The sequence below is a fragment of the Erythrolamprus reginae genome, chromosome 2, assembly GCF_031021105.1.
Source record: "Erythrolamprus reginae isolate rEryReg1 chromosome 2, rEryReg1.hap1, whole genome shotgun sequence".
Lineage (NCBI taxonomy): Eukaryota > Metazoa > Chordata > Lepidosauria > Squamata > Dipsadidae > Erythrolamprus > Erythrolamprus reginae.
Window position 1 is genome coordinate 92,332,494 of NC_091951.1, and position 17,985 is coordinate 92,350,478.

At 39.2% G+C, this 17,985-nt stretch overlaps 1 protein-coding gene across 5 annotated transcripts in view; it reads left to right on the top strand.

Moving 5' to 3' along the window:
• Positions 1-17,061, top strand: part of LOC139160611 (putative protein-lysine deacylase ABHD14B) — a 25,403-nt gene extending 8,342 nt beyond the window's left edge. For 2 of the 5 annotated variants that reach the window (XM_070738692.1, XM_070738693.1), the window contains exons 2-4: positions 10,261-10,491; positions 13,663-13,904; positions 14,973-17,061. In XM_070738692.1, coding sequence (XP_070594793.1) covers positions 10,284-10,491; positions 13,663-13,904; positions 14,973-15,155 — 633 coding nt within the window. In that variant the 5' untranslated portion in view covers positions 10,261-10,283 and the 3' untranslated portion in view covers positions 15,156-17,061. Of the gene's footprint in view, positions 1-6,478; positions 6,611-10,260; positions 10,492-13,662; positions 13,905-14,972 lie in introns of those variants that run through there. The other 3 variants (XR_011557974.1, XR_011557975.1, XM_070738691.1) reach the window with 3 other exon arrangements.
• The last annotated feature ends 924 nt before the right edge of the window (positions 17,062-17,985 follow it).

Genomic DNA, 17,985 nt, shown 5'->3' on the forward strand with positions numbered 1-17,985 from the left:
CTTTATTTACTGCCTTAAAAAAACAACCCTGTGTGGATATGTGATTCCTAGGAGATAAGCTTGACTTGGAGCTGCTGGATACAGGAAAGCTACTAAATGGGAGGAAGAAGATGGGAGGAATACTAAATGGGAGCAAAATGTTGGCTAGATGCCTCTGTTGCCAACTTGTAATCAAGGTTCCTAGTTTAGAGACTAAACTAAGGAAGCCAAACAATTCCTAAGATAAGGGTGATTGGGAAGGAGCAATCTTTTTCCATACAGGCCTTTTCTCTCTTTCTGTCTCCCATCGAACATTTTATGAAGGAAACCTGATCTTTTCTGGTGTTTTCCAAGTTTTTGAACTTCAGACACTCTTATCCCATAAGGCTGGGTAAGGGGCTATCAAAAGAGAAATCCAAACTCACCTGTGGGCTGCCCAGCCAAAGAATGCACACTACCTTTGGATAGATACTTAAGTGATTAATTATGCTAAGCCATGGTTTGTTCAAAAAGCATAGTGTGCTATTCACCTATACACCCAGAAAGCAATGGCTTAAATTATGGTTTTCATGCAACACACAAAGTCAAAAGCAAATCATATTCAGCATGTTTCATGACAAAATTATTCACACCAGGGGGGGAAAAACCATTGTTTTGGGAAAATGAATGTGCAGATGGTGAACATTGGCTGCTTATGATGTATTTAGGCTGTATTTCCAATTCTGCTTAGTCTATGTATGGCTGTTTTTCTTTCACATCAGGCTAAACCATAAATAATAAGATTTGTTTACAGCAATCAGATTGCAGCTGCAAAATTGACATGATCAATAGAAGCAGCGGAGATGTCCACAAAACTGGATATTGTTTAGTACTTGGCTGCACTACAATGAGTTTATTTGGATTTAGTTTAGTGAAGGTATGGAAATACAGATTTAAATTGTGATTTATTTAAGACACAATAATGGCTCAATGTGATAAGCAAATTCAGCCTATTTGTAAATAGATTACAAAGACGTAAAATATTATTAGTTTGAACCCTTTCTAATCCAGCACAAATCCAGGCCAGTTTTGTGTCATAGATATTTTTGGACCAGACTACCTCTGAGACTGCCTTCTGCCGCACAAATCCCAGCGACCGGTGAGGTCCCACAGAGTTGGTCTCCTTAGGGTCCTGTCGACCAAACAATGTTGGTTGGCGGGACCTAGGGGAAGAGCCTTCTCTGTGGGGGCCCCAACCCTCTGGAATCAGCTCCCCCCAGATATTCGCACTGCCCCCACCCTCCTTGCCTTCCAAAAGAATTTAAAAACTCATCTTTGCTGCCAGGCCTGGGGGTTTTAGATCTTCCCCCTGACCAATGAATGTTTCTTAGTATGATTGTTGAATGAATTGTTAATGATAGTTTTTAAATCAGAATTCTAAGGATTTTTTTTAATGTATTATTCATTGGATTGTTTATTACTTTTTTTTTTTATATGCTGTGAGCCACCCCGAGGGGCGGCATACAAATCCAATTAAACCTTAAACTTTAACTTGTCACTCAGAGAAATTATTATTATTATTATTATTAATTAGTTTTGTATGCCGCCCCTCTCCGGAGATTTGGGGTGGCTCACAGCATACAATATAAAACAGTGAATACAGAGACAAATCTAATTAATTAAAAAAAACTAGGTAAGCTAAAAAAAACCATTATATTAAAAATCAAATAAACAAATTCAAATCGCAGCCATACATCACAATTATTGGCCAGGGGGTCAGTAGAAGAGACTATGTTTGTTTCTATTTTGTTCAGATGCTTAGCAGGTGTTGATGTTATTTTCAAATGTTGATGCCTAGTAAGGAACAGTATTCCCCAAGGAAAACCTTGAACAATTTTAATGAGCTATTGTTATGGAAAAAAAGGAGCTGCTCTTAGTATAGTTCCCCCCCCCCTGAATTTTTCTTAGTCATTAGATCAGAGTCTTAGGCTGAGTTTTGTAACCTAAGAATGCATGACTTGGTTATTGAAAATGTTGCTTCTATACTTGTTGGGAGAAAAAAGCATAGATTAGCCAATAGTAAAGATAAATATATTATTAGTATATAAATATATTATCAATTTTTTAAATGAAACCTGCCCTGAACACCAGTATATGATTGACTAAAAATTTTAAATTGCCCAACCAAGTGTTGCTTCTGTTTTTCCCTTCCTCTAACAAGAAACACAAGGTTGCCTTTTTCTCCTTAACTTAAAAAAAAATCACATAATTTCTACAAAAACCCAGACATTTGCACTTTTATTCAATCCCTTGCAACTTGTATTTTGCATTGTGCAAGAAGGACAGATTAACAATACAAGTTATTCTTCAAACATAGCTGAAAAAACACAGAGGGGGGTCAAAATGGCACCAGGTTTGGATATTTGTTTGTATGCATTTATAAATTAAGCCACACGAACTGAGTTAGGTCAGATGAAGAGATTAACTAGTGCAGTGTTTGTCAACCTTATCAATTTTGAGATATGTGGAACAAAGCCTGGACTAACTACAGGAAAGTTCATGCCGCAATGCCATATAAATGTTTCTGTGAGTGCTTCATACTATACACCAGTGTTTCCAAAACTTGGCAATTTGAAGATATCTGGACTTCAACTCCCAGAATTCCCCAGCCAGCTGGATGGGGAATTCTGGGAGTAGAAGTCCAAATATCTTCAAGTTGCCAAGGTTGGGAAACACTGCTATACACAGTTAACAGGACTCTAAGTACCCGTTAGGTCCTCCTGATTGGCTAACACACAGGCAGCCAGCAAGCAAGGAATATGGGACATCTTGATTGGTTGCCAGTCTGACAACTCAACTATAAAAGAAGCTGTCAGACACTTGGTTGCTGTTCTATTCTATCACTGTTGCCTATGGTGCTAAAGGTAGAAATCTTACCTCTATTCCTGTCAGCCTAGGTTACCTCCAGTCTAACACTCGCAATGAAGGAGTGGAACTTCTGACAGAACGGCTGGCATTCTCCCGGGAAGCTAGCATGCTTAAGCTGAGACACTTCACAGCTGAATCACTTCAGAGCTAGTCACTAGCTGGGGCGATGAGAAGTCGCTAGGCGCCTGCCGCTCGAATCCATCCTTGTCAGGATGGCCGCCCTACCAGCTTTCGCTCCTTTCGAGCCTGCTACTGAGATATTCGATGATTACCTCATGAGCTTTGAATGTGTTCTTCATGCTAACGGCTTCACAGAACTCTCCAGCACCAGAAAGCTGGGCTATTTTCTCAGTTCCTGCGGTAGAGAAAAGTTTTCCACAGCAAGGACTTTAACAGCCCCGCAGGCTGTCTATACAGTGCCATGGGAGACGCTCTTAGAGAAGCTATTTAACCATTACTCTCCAACTCCATGTTCCATTGCAAAGTAGCATGCCTTTTGCCATAGGTTCTAGAAAGAAGGAGAATCTATTATTTATTTATTTATTTTATTTATTTATTGGATTTGTATGCCGCCCCTCTCCGCAGACTCGGGGCGGCTAACAACAATAATAAAAACAGCATGTAACAATCCAATCCTAAAACAACTAAAAAACCCTTATTATAAAACCAAACATACATACACATACCATGCATAAAATTGTAAAGGCCTAGGGGGAAAGAATATCTCAATTCCCCCATGCCTGGCAGCAGAGGTGGGTTTTAAGAAGCTTACGAAAGGCAAGGAGGGTGGGGGCAATTCTAATCTCCGGGGGGAGTTGGTTCCAGAGGGCTGGGGCCGCCACAGAGAAGGCTCTTCCCCTGGGTCCCGCCAAACAACATTGTTTAGTTGACAGGACCTGGAGAAGGCCAACTCGGTGGGACCTAACTGGTCGCTGGGATTCGTGCAGCAGAAGGCGGTCCCTGAGATAATCTGGTCCGGTGCCATGAAGGGCTTTATAGGTCATAACCAACACTTTGAATTGTGACCGGAAACTGATCGGCAACCAATGCAGACTGTGGAGTGTTGGTGTAACATGGGCATATTTGGGAAAGGCCATGATTGCTCTCGCAGCTGCATTCTGCACAATCTGAAGTTTCCGAACACTTTTCAAAGGTAGCCCCATGTAGAGAGCATTACAGTAGTCGAACCTCGAGGTGATGAGGGCATGAGTGACTGTGAGGAGTGACTCCCGGTCCTATTAACAAATGCATGTCTGCTCTTCGCACAGCCTCCATGAACTGTCAGTTCACAGACCTGCATGATCTCTTACTGGACCAACTGGTCTGTGGAGTTAGAAACCTCAGACTCCAGTGTGGACTTTCAGCCCACACAGAGCTGAACCCAGAGACTCCTTAAATGAAGCCAGAGCTTCAGAACTCTCTGAGTGGTCAGTCATTGAATTGTAGAAGTACCTTCCCTCTAGCTCGCTGCCCAGCAGAAACCAAATGAGAAGTTGTGGGTATTCCATCACTGGGGGGTTTTAAGGAAAGATTGGATTTGTATAAACCTCCTGCTTGAGCAGGGGTTTGGACTAGAAGACTTCTAACATTTCTATTATTATTTGACTTTCCTCAAAAATTCAAAAGGACTGTGGAAGACAACACTGGAGGTCAGTTCAAGGTATCGCCATAAGTGGCTTTTAAGTATGGCATATACCAAGGTGATACACTGTCCCTGCTATTATTCTGTATAGGTTTGAACCACTCAGCTAGGTAATTACAAGGATCAGATACAGATATAAGTTCAATAGTTGAACTACCATTAACATCCTCTTCTACATAAATGACATTAAGGATGAACAAGCCATCAACTTGTTGATCCACCTGATGGATTTACAGTAAGGACACCAGGATGTCATTCAGACTGGAGAAAAGTGGCAGAATGGGAGTCAAGAGTGGGAAAAGTTGTTACGACTAACAGAGTGAAACTACCAGTAACAGACATATACACAACTACAAGTACTTTGGTATCCCACAAACACATAGGGGTTAGTTGATGATACTACAGGGTCAGGTAGTGAGTTAGATGCATCAACTACTCAGTTACTAAAGTTGTATTTACTGCAGTCGAGTTTAGAGCGGTTTACTTTAAGTTTGTATCTGTTATGTGCTCGTGTGTTGTTGTGGTTGAAGCTGAAATAGTCGTTGACAGGAAGGACATTGTAGCATATGATTTTAGGTCATGTTTAAGGCGACATAGTTCTAAGCTTTCTAAACCTAGGATTGTAAGTCTAGTTGCATAGGATATTCTGTTGCTTGATCAGGGTTAAAATGTACATGTAATGGTCCCTGGTAGCTGTTAATGGAATTTATTATGGACTAAGATTAAATGATAAGGCTTTAAAGATTTACTTATAAGTAGGGAGAGATTTCTTCTCTTTTATTTCTTAGAGAAACTGCTAGGTTTTGATTATAAATTGATTTTTTAAATTAAGATTAAATTATGTATGTTAATATTTCTGATCTTAATATGCTACTAGGGTTAAATTATGTGTTTTTGTAATGACTATTGACAAGGTATAAGATATGGGATAAAAGGGTTTTTTAAATTGAAATATTATTGAAGCTGTTAAGTTACCCAAATTGTTGTCTGAGGGTAGGAATCACTTTTATGTATCTTCTTTTTCTTTTTTGTTTTCTACCTCCGTTCACTTTCTTTTTACATTTTTATTAATTTGTATTCATTTTTTATCTTTGTATTTGTAAGTATTAATACCATTATTGTAAAAAAAAAAAAGAATGACAGGGAGGGAGAGAAGGAGGAAGGAACCCTGGAAGGAAAGATGGAGGGAAGGGAACAGAAGGGAAAGGAAGAGGGAGGGAGAGAGGAAGAAGGGAGGGAGGGAGGGAAGGAAGGAAGGAAGGAAGGATTTCTGATGTTTCCTGCCATCTTTCCGCAAATAATATGGAAGTTGCTCCTGTTCCCATTGGTTGTTGGGTTTGTTTGTTTGTTTGTTTGTTTGCCCAGCTGTGATCATTCTGTGTCTCTATTTAGGTAAGGCAATATGTCTGAAATGATGATTTAACATGGCATGGGTTGTTTAATATTACTTTGCAATTTTTAAAAATTGTAATATTAATTTGGATTTAAGCTTTTTTTAAAAATGACTTAACTCTGCCTTAGTTATAAAGCCAGCTGAGTGGTTTTAGCCAATCACACTCAGTCCTAAGAATGAGGCAGTGGCAAAACTATTGCCAGGAAAACTGCACAAACTTGTTTAAACACTTGACAGAATCAAAAATTAACTTGAAGGCATGCGCGCGCGTACACGCCCCCCACACACAAACACCCCCACATACAAACTTACAAAACCATACACACAAATGTTTGTTCATTCCTTGTTAAGAATAAAGATCGGAAGACATTGGAAAACAATATAAATACCATATTTATATAGTAAGTGGTAATATTAGAACCGCTTACCTGCAAATTGTATTGAATTATTCTAGAAATAAAGTACATATTTTGTTCATGACCACTAGGTGTCCCCAGTGTTTGTTTAAACTTTTGCTTAGAAAGTGTTGCAAGTTTCCCTTTGCCCCTCTTTCGTCAAACTTTCCCTAATACCTTTGGACCCGGAAGTTCTGGCGAGTGCTAAATCTTTCAGTGATCGGTTTGCATGCGTCTTGCAAGTTAGCCTGTTCTGGAAACTTCACCGTTTTGATTAATTAAAGCAATAACTTGGTAAGTTTTACAGAGACCGCATTTGTTTTTGTCCCCCCCTCCCTTCGGCTGCTCCAAAGCAGCCGATTCACTCTTGAGAATGGGTCACTGGATATATTATGAAGGAGATTGCATTGAGAAAAATTATCTTCATTTTATTTGTCTAGTACTGTATACTTTATTTTGGACTCCCTATTACACTGCAGTTTACATAGGAAAACCTCTGACGAAGAGTGATTTGGTTCTTGAATCTTTCCATATTACCTTATTGAAAAGACATTAAAAAGATCGCAGCCGTTTGCAACGAAACCCAAAATGTCTGTGGGAATCCTGTCCCACTAACTGCAGTTTTCAGGCAAAACATCTTTCTTTCTAATTATTTATTACTTGTTTAATCCAATTATGAGATTGCATGATTCCTCAATGACTGAACAGCTTACAGATAAGAGGAAAAATACAGATAAGAGGGAAAATACAGATAAAAGGAAAGTACAGATAAGAGGGGAAATACTATATGTTAAAGGAGAACATGGATGTGACCAGGAGAGCTAAAGCAAACTGAACGGAAAGGGATTGCTTGTATGAAGATTTATTTGCCTGGATAGGAAATGGACATTTCTTTTAGTTCAGTTTCTTTGGGAGGGCTTTAGGGGACTTTTAACAGGTTAATGTTATATATATATTATTGGAAATTATTAATTATATATTATTATATATATTGGAAATATATATAATGTTCTATATTACATAAATATAATAATATAATAATAATAATAATAATAATAATAATAATAATAATAATTTATTAGATTTATATGCCGCCCTTCTCCGTAGACTCGGGGCAGCTCACAACAATAATAAAAACAATATACAATGTAACAAATCTAATAATTAAAAGAAAGCATCTAAAAAATCGTCATTTAAAAACCATTGCATTATATATGATATATATATTATATTATATATGCAGAAGAGAGCAACCAGAATGATAAAGGAACTAGAAATTAAAACATACAAGGAAAGGTTGCAGGAATTGGACATGGATAGTCTAGCAAAGAGGAGGTCCAGGGGGGACATGATAGCAGTCTTCAAATACTTGAGAGGCTGCCACAGGGAGGAGGGGGTCACATTATTTTCCAAAGCACCAGAGAGACAGACTAGGAGCCAAGGTTGGAAGCTGTCCAAGGAGACCTTCAACCTGGAAGTAAGGGGGAACTTTCTGACTGTGAGAGCGATCAACCAGTGGAACGGCTTGCCCGCAGAGGTGGTGAATGCTCCAACACTAGTGACCTTCAAGAAAAGACTGGACTGCTATTGGACTCCTGCACCAGCAGGGGGTTGGACTAGATGACCTGCAAGGTCCCTTCCAACTCTAATAATAAATACATAAATGATATGATATGATATAAAATTATATACACACACACACACACATTAGTATTAGAAATAGAAAAAAGCAGTTCATAAATATTTTTATATCTTACTTACATCCTACTGTTTATAGCATCAGTGTCCATTCTGACCAGTTCAGGCATTTACCTGTGACAAGGACCCTGCAGTTGTTTCAGTATACAGACAATACACATAACACAACCAACAATCCAGTTATTCCACTTATTTTCTTCTCCAGGTTTATTGTATTCTACAAACAGAAAAGTATTGCCAAAGTTTTGTTATACTCCTTGCCTAATCCTCACTGGCTAAGCAGGCAAAAGTGGTTGTGTCTTGGACATTGCAGCCAGATAGTTGTAAGGGCATGTTTTATGTCTGTTTTGTGTCAGAGTGCTTTGTTGTTAGTTGTACTGGCATTCATCTTATTTCATTCTCTGGCTCAAATCTGGGCACTACTTCACACTTGACTGGATTTTCAAAATTACATAACAGCTCAGCAGGTAAGAACATGTGAGTAACAGATTTGAATTACATCCCCCTCCTGTGTTAAGTAGGTCAGTAGTTCGCATGACATGCAATGTATTAATGATCTAGAGCAGACCCAGCTCTATTTTTATAGCAATTTAAAAAACAGAATTACAGAGAAAACTATACAAAACATTTTTTGAAAACCAGGACTATGCAGAGATCTAATAATTTAATTACTAGTTATAATATCAAAAAGATAAAAGAATTTTTAAAATGTAAGTACCAGATCAGCGAAGGAGGACGCTTTTAAGAATGAATGTACCAAATCAGTTACCTAAGTATGTCATGCAGTGGTGAAATACATTTTTTTTTTACTAGCAGTTCTATGGGCGTGGCTTGGTGGGCATGGCAGGGGAAGGATACTGCAACATCTCCATTCCCACCCCACTCTGGGGCCAGCCAGAGGTGATATTTGCCAGTTCTCCAAACTACTCCACATTTCTGCTACTGGTTCTACTCAAAATTTATTTATTTATTTATTTTATTAGTTATACTTATAAGCCACCCAACTTCTTGCGGACTCTGTGTGGCGTACAATATTTAAAAAAAACAATATAAAACAGTCTAAAACCCATTAAAAGAAACATTCATATCCTTTGTGGCCAGATCAAGATAGTATATCAATGGCCACCCCAGGCCTGCCGGCAAAGCCAGGTCTTCAGGGCCTTCTGGAAGGCCAATAAGGTGGGGCCAACACGGACTTCAGGGAGCAACTGGTACCAGAGAGCCAGAGTTACCACAGAGAAGGCCCTCCCCCGTGGCCCTGCCAGCCCACACTGTCTGGCCGACGGGACACGGAGAAGGCCAACCGTGTGGGACCATATCAGTCGCTGGGAACTATGTAGCAGGAAGTGGTCCTGAAGATAGTCTGGCCCTAAGCCCTTTAGGGCTTTATAAGTGATAACCAACACTTTGAATTGCACCCGGAGACCAACTGGGAGCCAGCGCAGCTCGCGGAGTGTTGATGTGATGTGGGTATATCTCAGTGCACCCACAACAGCTCACATGGCTGCATTTTGGAGCAGTTGTCTCCAAATGCTTTTCAAGGGTAGCCCCATGTAGAGTGCGTTACAATAATTGAATCATGAGGCGATAAGGGCGTGAGTGACCATGAGAAGAGTCTCCTGATCCAGATGAGGTTGCACTAAGTGAACCTGTACAAAAGTCCCCCTAGCCACAGCCGAGAGATGTTGCTCTACTCTCGGCTGAGGCTCTAGGAGGATGCCCAGATTTTCCATAAAGGGCAGGTTGGAGACAGGATGATAGTTTTTAAGGTCAGCTGGATCCAGGGAGGGATTCTTATGGAGGGGTCTCACCCCTGCATCCTTTAATGGTTGCAAGCAAGACCCCTCACTCAGAAGGCGTTGATCAAAGCCTGGAGCCAGCCTCGTGTTACCTCCCTACTGGCCGAAACCAGCCAGGAGGGACATGGGTCCAAAAAACAAGTGGAGGCGCTCATCGCTCCTATGGCTCTGTCCACTTCATCGGGTATCAAAGCTCTTAACAGTATTTGGTCCGATTCAGATTTACTGGTCCTCCAATGCCTCTCCAGACGTCTCTTCTGCTACCGGTTCTCCAGAACCTGTAAGAAACTGCTGGATCTTACCTCTGATGTCATTTAATAACAAAATTTAATCTGTTCTTGCAACATATTATAAAATCAATGCCAAAGGGAATCATATTGAATCTTTTTTCTGCCTGCTTTTAAAAATTTGCTACATTTTCTCCTTGTTTGATATTCCTGTCTTCAGGCTTCCTAGGAGATCCCAAAGTGATGGCTGCCATACAGGTGACAGAGGAAACCATCATAGTGGGTGGGCAAACTCTGTTCTCCCGCCAGGCTAAACCTACACAACCGGCTCCTCGTCTTTATGTCTTGCTGCTCCATGGCATTCGTTTTTCATCAGAGACGTGGCTCAACCTGCAGACTTTGTCTAAGTTGGCAGAAGCTGGATACCATGCTGTAGCTATTGACCTGCCAGGTGAGCTTGACTCTCGGTGGTCAGTGGAAATTTGGGCAAAAGAAAGACATATGTCTACAATTTGATATTTAAGAAGACTGTCACTTTTGCCTCTGTTTCACCAGAAGCAAAAATAAGGCAGAATATATAAAATCTGATTTCAAAAATCTGGTTAAAAATGAGGCTTTTGTATTAAGTGATATAATACCCAAGTAAAAGGATTACTATTCTTTCTCAGACTAATTATGATGTTAACATGATAAATTATGCTTATTTTTTAATATGTCTATTTGTGTGTGTCGTGTTTGTTTGTTTATTTTTCTGTTGAATCAACAGAATCAACCATATTCCCAAATATGGGAGGGGGCATACTGGTTCCTTTTTATCACTACAAACACACACACACACTGTGTGTGCACACTGATTCTAAAATACAATTTAGCTCAGTTCAAACATCAATACAATACAACACATTGATTGTTTTAGACTAACTCTGGTCTCACTGTCATGTTATTCAACTTCATAACTCTGTTTCCATCTTTATGGTGGTCTTATAAAATGGGCAAACAAAATATAGCATGTAAGAAAACATATAAAAGCTGTTCCTTATGAAAGAGATGTGTCAACCATTTTATATGTTTTTATGGGTTCAAGGGAAGACATAGATTTTCCCTCCAATGCTTTAAATGCAAGGGATATTTTCAATAAAATACATCCAATTTGCTGGTTGTGACTCTTCCTGGATACTCTAGTTCATTCCTTTTTCCTATCTGCAGTCAGTAGCTTATATTCATCCTCATTTCTCAGTGTGCCCTTTTATGTTTTTTTTTCTTAACATTTTTTAAAGTTGTGAAATCAGGGACTACCTTCCTCTTATGATATATTGGTTACCTTATAATAAAAGTTTAAATATTGTATAAATATGTGGGAACGTAGATTTTTAAAATCAGTAATAATAGTTTGCAATAGTGGTGAATATCTGTAGCTTGGGTGCAGAGTGAGGGTGATGTTCAACATAGTCGCTTAAGCCAAAATAAAATGATTGTGATGGGCATAACCACCTTATTTCCCCTTTGGTTTTTAAGCAAAGTGATGGAGTCAGTAAGCAAAAAATAATGCCACTTAAGCTTTCATTTCCGCATCCCCTATTAATTGCTTGTCACAAGTATGAATGGTAATCATGTAACTGCAGGATACTGAGACAGTTGTGAATGCAAGGATTGGTTGCAAAGTTATTTTTTTAATGCTGTCATAACTTCAGTTGGTTGTGGCATAGGGCCATCAGTAAGCAAGGTCCATGAGCAATGACAACTGGTGAAAGGGAAATACAAGGGTCGCCCAGAAAGTAATGCACCATGTTTTTTTTTCAACAATTATTTATTGAACACAATGAAACTTACACACAAGAAAGAATGATGTTTCTTCTACACTCCCTATTTTTCCACGTAGCCTATGTTCTATTGCCTTCCTCCAGTGAGACACAGGGCGTGTATGCCCTGTCAGTACTACTCCTTGTTCTGGTCACGAAGCCATTTCTGCACTGTGCAAATCACCTAATGGCCTCACTGTCTATGCCATACTTCTGTCAACTGCAGATTCTCCACAAACACTACACAAACGTTTGTGAGTGTTCCCAACAGTTTCTTTCTCCGCAGTGAGAAATTCAATGACGACACGCTGCTTGTAACATACATCACTTACAGACGCCATTTCAAAACACTGCTGCAGCTATGCTTTCTGTCTGAAGGAACGCAAAATTTACACACACCCTCCTGAGAATTCAAATAATGTATATCTAAAATTTCACATTTATACCATTACTGTAGGCTGAGAAAAAAAATGTGGTGCATTACTTTCTGAGTGACTCTCGTATGTACAGGTCTTAGAAGGACTTAGTTGTTTTCTCTTCTGCCTTGGAAAATCTAGTGAATCAATCCACATGGAAACATAGAATGGTCCTTGTATCTTCCGGTTGCAGGGACACATACCTTCACAAAGCCAAGACTTGCAATTGGATGATGTAGTGAAATATAACAGGATTTTAGAGGTGTTTCCTATCTGAGTCTACCTATCCACAGTTCTCTGTCCTGCTGAAAAGAATAGACAAAAACATGATTTACCACAATTTTGATGGCATTCTATTGGGGGCTTCAAGTGTCACAAAAATGAAACTCAGGGATTACATGCAAGCCATGAATCCCATCTACCCCATTTATAATGTAAGTGCTTATAGATGGCTCAATCCTCAAGCAATCCAAAAGGGAAGTTGTCTCTCTGAGCTGGGAATGATAGGAGTTGTAGTTTATTTATTTATTTTATTGATTGATTGATTTTGTCCAATACACAATGAGGGTTTTAGTGGGTATACACATAGTAAAATACATGTTGAAGGTTATAGAGGATATACTCATAGTAAAATATATCTAAGAAAGAATAGAAGAGAAGTTATAGGAATAGAACATATCAATGAAAGAATAGAAGAAGAGATATATGAATAGAAGCAAGGTATAGGAGATATAGGAGAGCAATAGGACACGGGACGGAAGGCACTCTAGTGCACTATACTCGCCCCTTACTGACCTCTTAGGAATCTGGATAGGTCAACCGTGGATAATCTAAGGGTAAAGTGTTGGGGCTTTGGGGATGACACTATGGAGTCAGGTAATGAGTTCCACGCTTCGACAACTCGGTTACTGAAGTCATATTTTTTACAGTCAAGTTTGGAGCGGTTAATATTAAGTTTAAATCTGTTGTGTGCTCTTGTGTTGTTGTGGTTGAAGCTGAAGTAGTCACCGACAGGCAGGACGTTGCAGCATATGATCTTGTGGGCAATACTTAGATCTTGTTTAAGGCGTCTTAGTTCTAGGCTTTCTAGGCCCAGGATTGAAAGTCTAGTCTCATAGGGTATTCTGTTTTGAGTGGAGGAATGAAGGGCTCTTCTGGTGAAGTATTTTTGGACATTTTCAAGGCTGTTAATGTCTGAGATGCGATATGGGTTCCAAACAGATGAGCTGTATTCAAGGATGGGTCTGGCGAATGTTTTGTAATGTGTGATGTAAAGTAGTGTGAGATTGCCAGAGCAGAAGCTACGTAGGATTAGGTTTAGTTATTGTCCAACTGAGGATGCTTGGTGGGGAGGGCTACATGTACAGAAAATGTGTGATGCGGGATGTCTTGTTTCTTACGATCCAGGATTCGGCCGCTCTAAAGATGCTGTTGCTCCAGCTCCTGTTGCAGAGCCCGCCCCAGGCAGTTTCTTGAAGGATGTCTTAGAGGCCCTGAAATTCGAAAAAGCAGTGGTGATCAGTCCCTCTCTCAGTGGCATGTACTCGCTCCCATTCCTTTTTCAGCACAATCACCTTCTGAAGGCCTACATCCCAGTGGCTCCCATCTGCACAGATAAGTTCCTTCCCACCCAGTATGCCAGTGTCAAGGTATGTTTAGGGAATTCTGGGGCAGGTCTTATTTGGTACAATGGATAATTAGAAGGGTTGAGTTACCTCAGTTATGCAGCTGGCATTTCACAACTATGTGAGGAAAATGTGGACGGAAGTGGGTTTACAGATTTATTGTAAACCTTGCAGGAATTCGTCAGCTGTCCACTAGGGGGCAATGCACACTGCCTTACCCTCCAATACAATACCAATATGGTAAAACAGACCTATATTCAATCTGGAGAATATTTATAGCTTTGTGAAGATATACCAAGAAAATGGGCAATACCATTCTAAAAGAATTACTCAGATAAGTTCAAGAAATTCTCTCTGGGTTCAGTTTCATTTTATGCATGTTTTATTGCATTAGCCAAATAAGTTCCACATTCGCAGCAACAGTAAGAATCTGGTACACTTAAAATGAATTGTAGTTTTGAATGTAGAAGAATTACAACAATCCCTGTGATAAATTTCTGTGAACATTCTCTAACCATTATCATGCCTCTTGTCACGCATAGAACATTTAATTTGACCCCTGTCAGATTGCTCCATTTTGGGATTTTAGCATTTTCCAATATTAATCTCTAGCATGTACCTTTGCCCTTGCAAATATGACCTGCACATTTTTTTTAGCTAGGGTGATGGTGGGTTTTTGATAATAATGGGAATTCCCCGTGGTCCTGCTGAAAATATCTGCTGCAGTCACTCTGTTTTTGCAAATGTAGAAGGTTTGTTTTTGCTGAAGATTTGCATTTCTATCACCACCAGGAAAGGATCATCCTCTTGCTAATACTGACTGGATGTATTTATAGCCTGAAAACTGGGCTAAGAGCATGCCATTATAAAACACAGAGAGCAAGTACAAATTAGCTGCATGGTTAATGTAGCCACATAAATTGAACAGCAATACGGGAAGCATTTTTTTCTTCCTGGAAGAGAGCACCTCCGTCTCTATTTTTCATCTGAACTAAGTTTCATTATTTTATTAGGATCTAAGACAGGCAAGAATGCTCATTCGTTGATTGAACCAGGCTTGATTTTATCTCTCTCTCTCTCTCCTGCATACAGACACCAACTCTCATTGTATATGGGGATCAAGATGCCGAACTGGGTGAAGTGAGCCTGAACAACTTGAAGAATTTACCTAATCACAAGATAATGATGCTGAAAGGGGCAGGCCATGCCTGTTACATTGACAAGCCAGATGAGTGGCACCAGAGGCTGCTGGATTTCCTGAAGAACATAGAGTAAACAGCAAATCAGCCAGCACTGGCCTAGCCAACCCATAATCAATGAGGACCTAACCAGTTTTTCTAACATACACATGTAAGGAGCTAGGATTTCTTTCTGCAGTTCTGTCAGAGTGGGGCCCAGGTTCTTTATGGACTGTCTAACCATGATAGACCTAAAACTATCAGAAAGTGTTACATCCAGAATACATTCATTGATTCATTATTTGTTATTGCATAATTAAGATGACCAGATACGATTTTTCTTGCTTGGGTCATGAGATATTTGAAGTCAAATTTACATAAAGTAATCATTCATAGATCTGTGCATGGATATATTTGGAATTGGTCCTCAGTATCATGAGCTCTACTGCCAAGATTTTAATCAGGAACATTTTTTTTCAAAGCTGATTGAGTGCTGGCTGAGATAGATGTAATAAAGGTAAGGCAATGTCTGGGATATCTTTATAAACAATAATGATTTATTTATTTTTACTTAGCACACCAAAGAATCTATCCATTAGTATCATCATGTATGACATTGGAGTGGTGATTAAAATTTTAATCCTGGTTTGCTAGCATTCCTGCCTTCCGTAAACTCCTTAAAACCCACCTTTGCCGTCAGGCATGGGGGAACTGAAACATCTCCCCCTGGGCACGTTTAATTTATGCATGGTATGTCTGTGTGTGTGTCTGTTAGCATATGGGGTTTTTAATATTCAAACATTTTAAACTTGTCTGATTACCCATGATTTGTTTCTACATGTTGTGAGCCGCCCCGAGTCTTCGGAGAGGGGCGGCATACAAATCTAAGTAATAAATAATAAATAAATAAAAATCAGACAAAGTTACTATGACTGATTTGCTGTATTAACACAAAAATGTCAAAATATATTTTTCTAACCCATAGATTCTTCTATAACCTAACTTTCACTGAGTCCTATTATGTCTTTGTCCTTGCTATCTTTGTTAGGACACTTTTTAGTTTTGATGACTGGACATAGCGTTCTCCAATTTGATGGACCACATGTATGTTGGGTTTTAATTTGCATAATTCTCAGCTGGCTTGGAGACCCTTCATGGGGAATTGTGATAGTCAAAATGTATCTGAGTTGGATATTGAGTAGCAGGTTTAAAGAAAGCCATACTGCAATTTATGCTATTTGACCCACACATATTTTTGCATCTGGATGAGCTTCTTTGGGATGGAAGAACTGCATACAGTTTTCTATTGCCAGAGCCCATAATGGCACTAGAGACTTTGTGAAGAGTACTGTTGGGGCAGAATATATCTTAGCATTATCCTCTGACTTTAATGAATGCTATATTGGGGAATAATGTTTTACTTTCCCCTATTGTTTTTCAAAGAAAATTTACAAGGTCTATACATATGTTACATGACATCTCCATTCTTGGAAGCCTAATTTCTTCAAGAATGTATAAGTAATTCATAGTGATAAACTATCCACAGATAGTGTGTTCATTTTCTTGGGCAGATATTTTTAAAGGTTTTTTAAAAGATTATAGGGGCTACCTAATTAGAGCTGTGCTTGACCATAGCTGTAGAACTAGCAGGATCCCCTGGATAGTACCTATATAGTAAATTTAAGGAGAAACTGATCACACTTTTTGAACAAGAGAGAGTGAGCATCCTGTTGCACTTTCATACTTTTTCCTTTGCTCTCGAAAAAGAATCAAAGGGAATGCAGACTTCTGAGAATAAGATTAGAACCAGAAAAGTAATGATAATTGTACAGGTGCTGTACCAGTTTTGATTATCAAAATGGATTCATTTGTAAACAAATAAACCTGATTAATATCTGTTTTTAACAGTGATTCTTTTTAAAAAAAAAGAAATCTAAATACACTGCACTTCTGGAAATTATACTTGGAGTAGCTTTACAATAAAGGTATGAAAAACTTGGTAATATTTTGTCTGTGTGGAACTGGTTTTAGTATTACTTGAAAGTCATACTATTTTACTTTTTCTCATAGATAAATATGGCCTATAAGTATAAATCAGAGACAGAGTCCACATATATTAACAGAGATCAACATCATAAATAAATGTTTAATCCATCATTTGGACAAAACATTCTGGAAAGTGGCATTGCCTTCTTAAAACATCAGAAGAGTATCAGTAGCCATGCAATTAAATTCAAGACATGATTCTTGACGAACTTATTTTTTCTTTTAGGTACACCGAGGGCATATACCAAGAGAAATTCCTTGTGGGTCCAATCATACTTGGCCAATAAAAAAATTAAATACAATTCAATTATATGATAGTCCAATTGTAAGTGGAAGAGGCTCATAGCCTAAGAAGCTGAGACTCTGCCAAATCTTAACTTGACGGTCTTCAAAACTGAAATTTAGTCTCAGACAGTATAGAACTAAAATTCTAGAAAGAGAGAAGAACTCTTTCTATTGGGGAGAGGGGAATTCGTGGTGTAGCAAGTGAGGATAATTAGAATACTGGGAGAATCTCAATGAATCCCTGTTGTTTTACTCTTATTTTATCAGGTTGGTCAAAACTTCAGAACAATGGGAAATCATGCTGTAAAAGAGAGAATGAATCTGTAGTTCCCTTGATCTGATTAGTTTATACCGGGGCAGATTGCTCTTACCTGCTGCTACCGGGATTCTCATGTGCATGCGTGCGCTACACATGTGCATGCACCCCCAGTGGGATTTTGCTTCTGTGCATGTACAGGAAGCAAAAACCACCAAAAATTAAAGAAAAAGATGGCGCCCGAAGGACTGGCACAGGAGTGGTCGTGCGCAAATTGCACAATATGGCAGCCGCTACCGGTGTACAGTCGCCTACTGCACCGGTAGGCACCCACCACTGG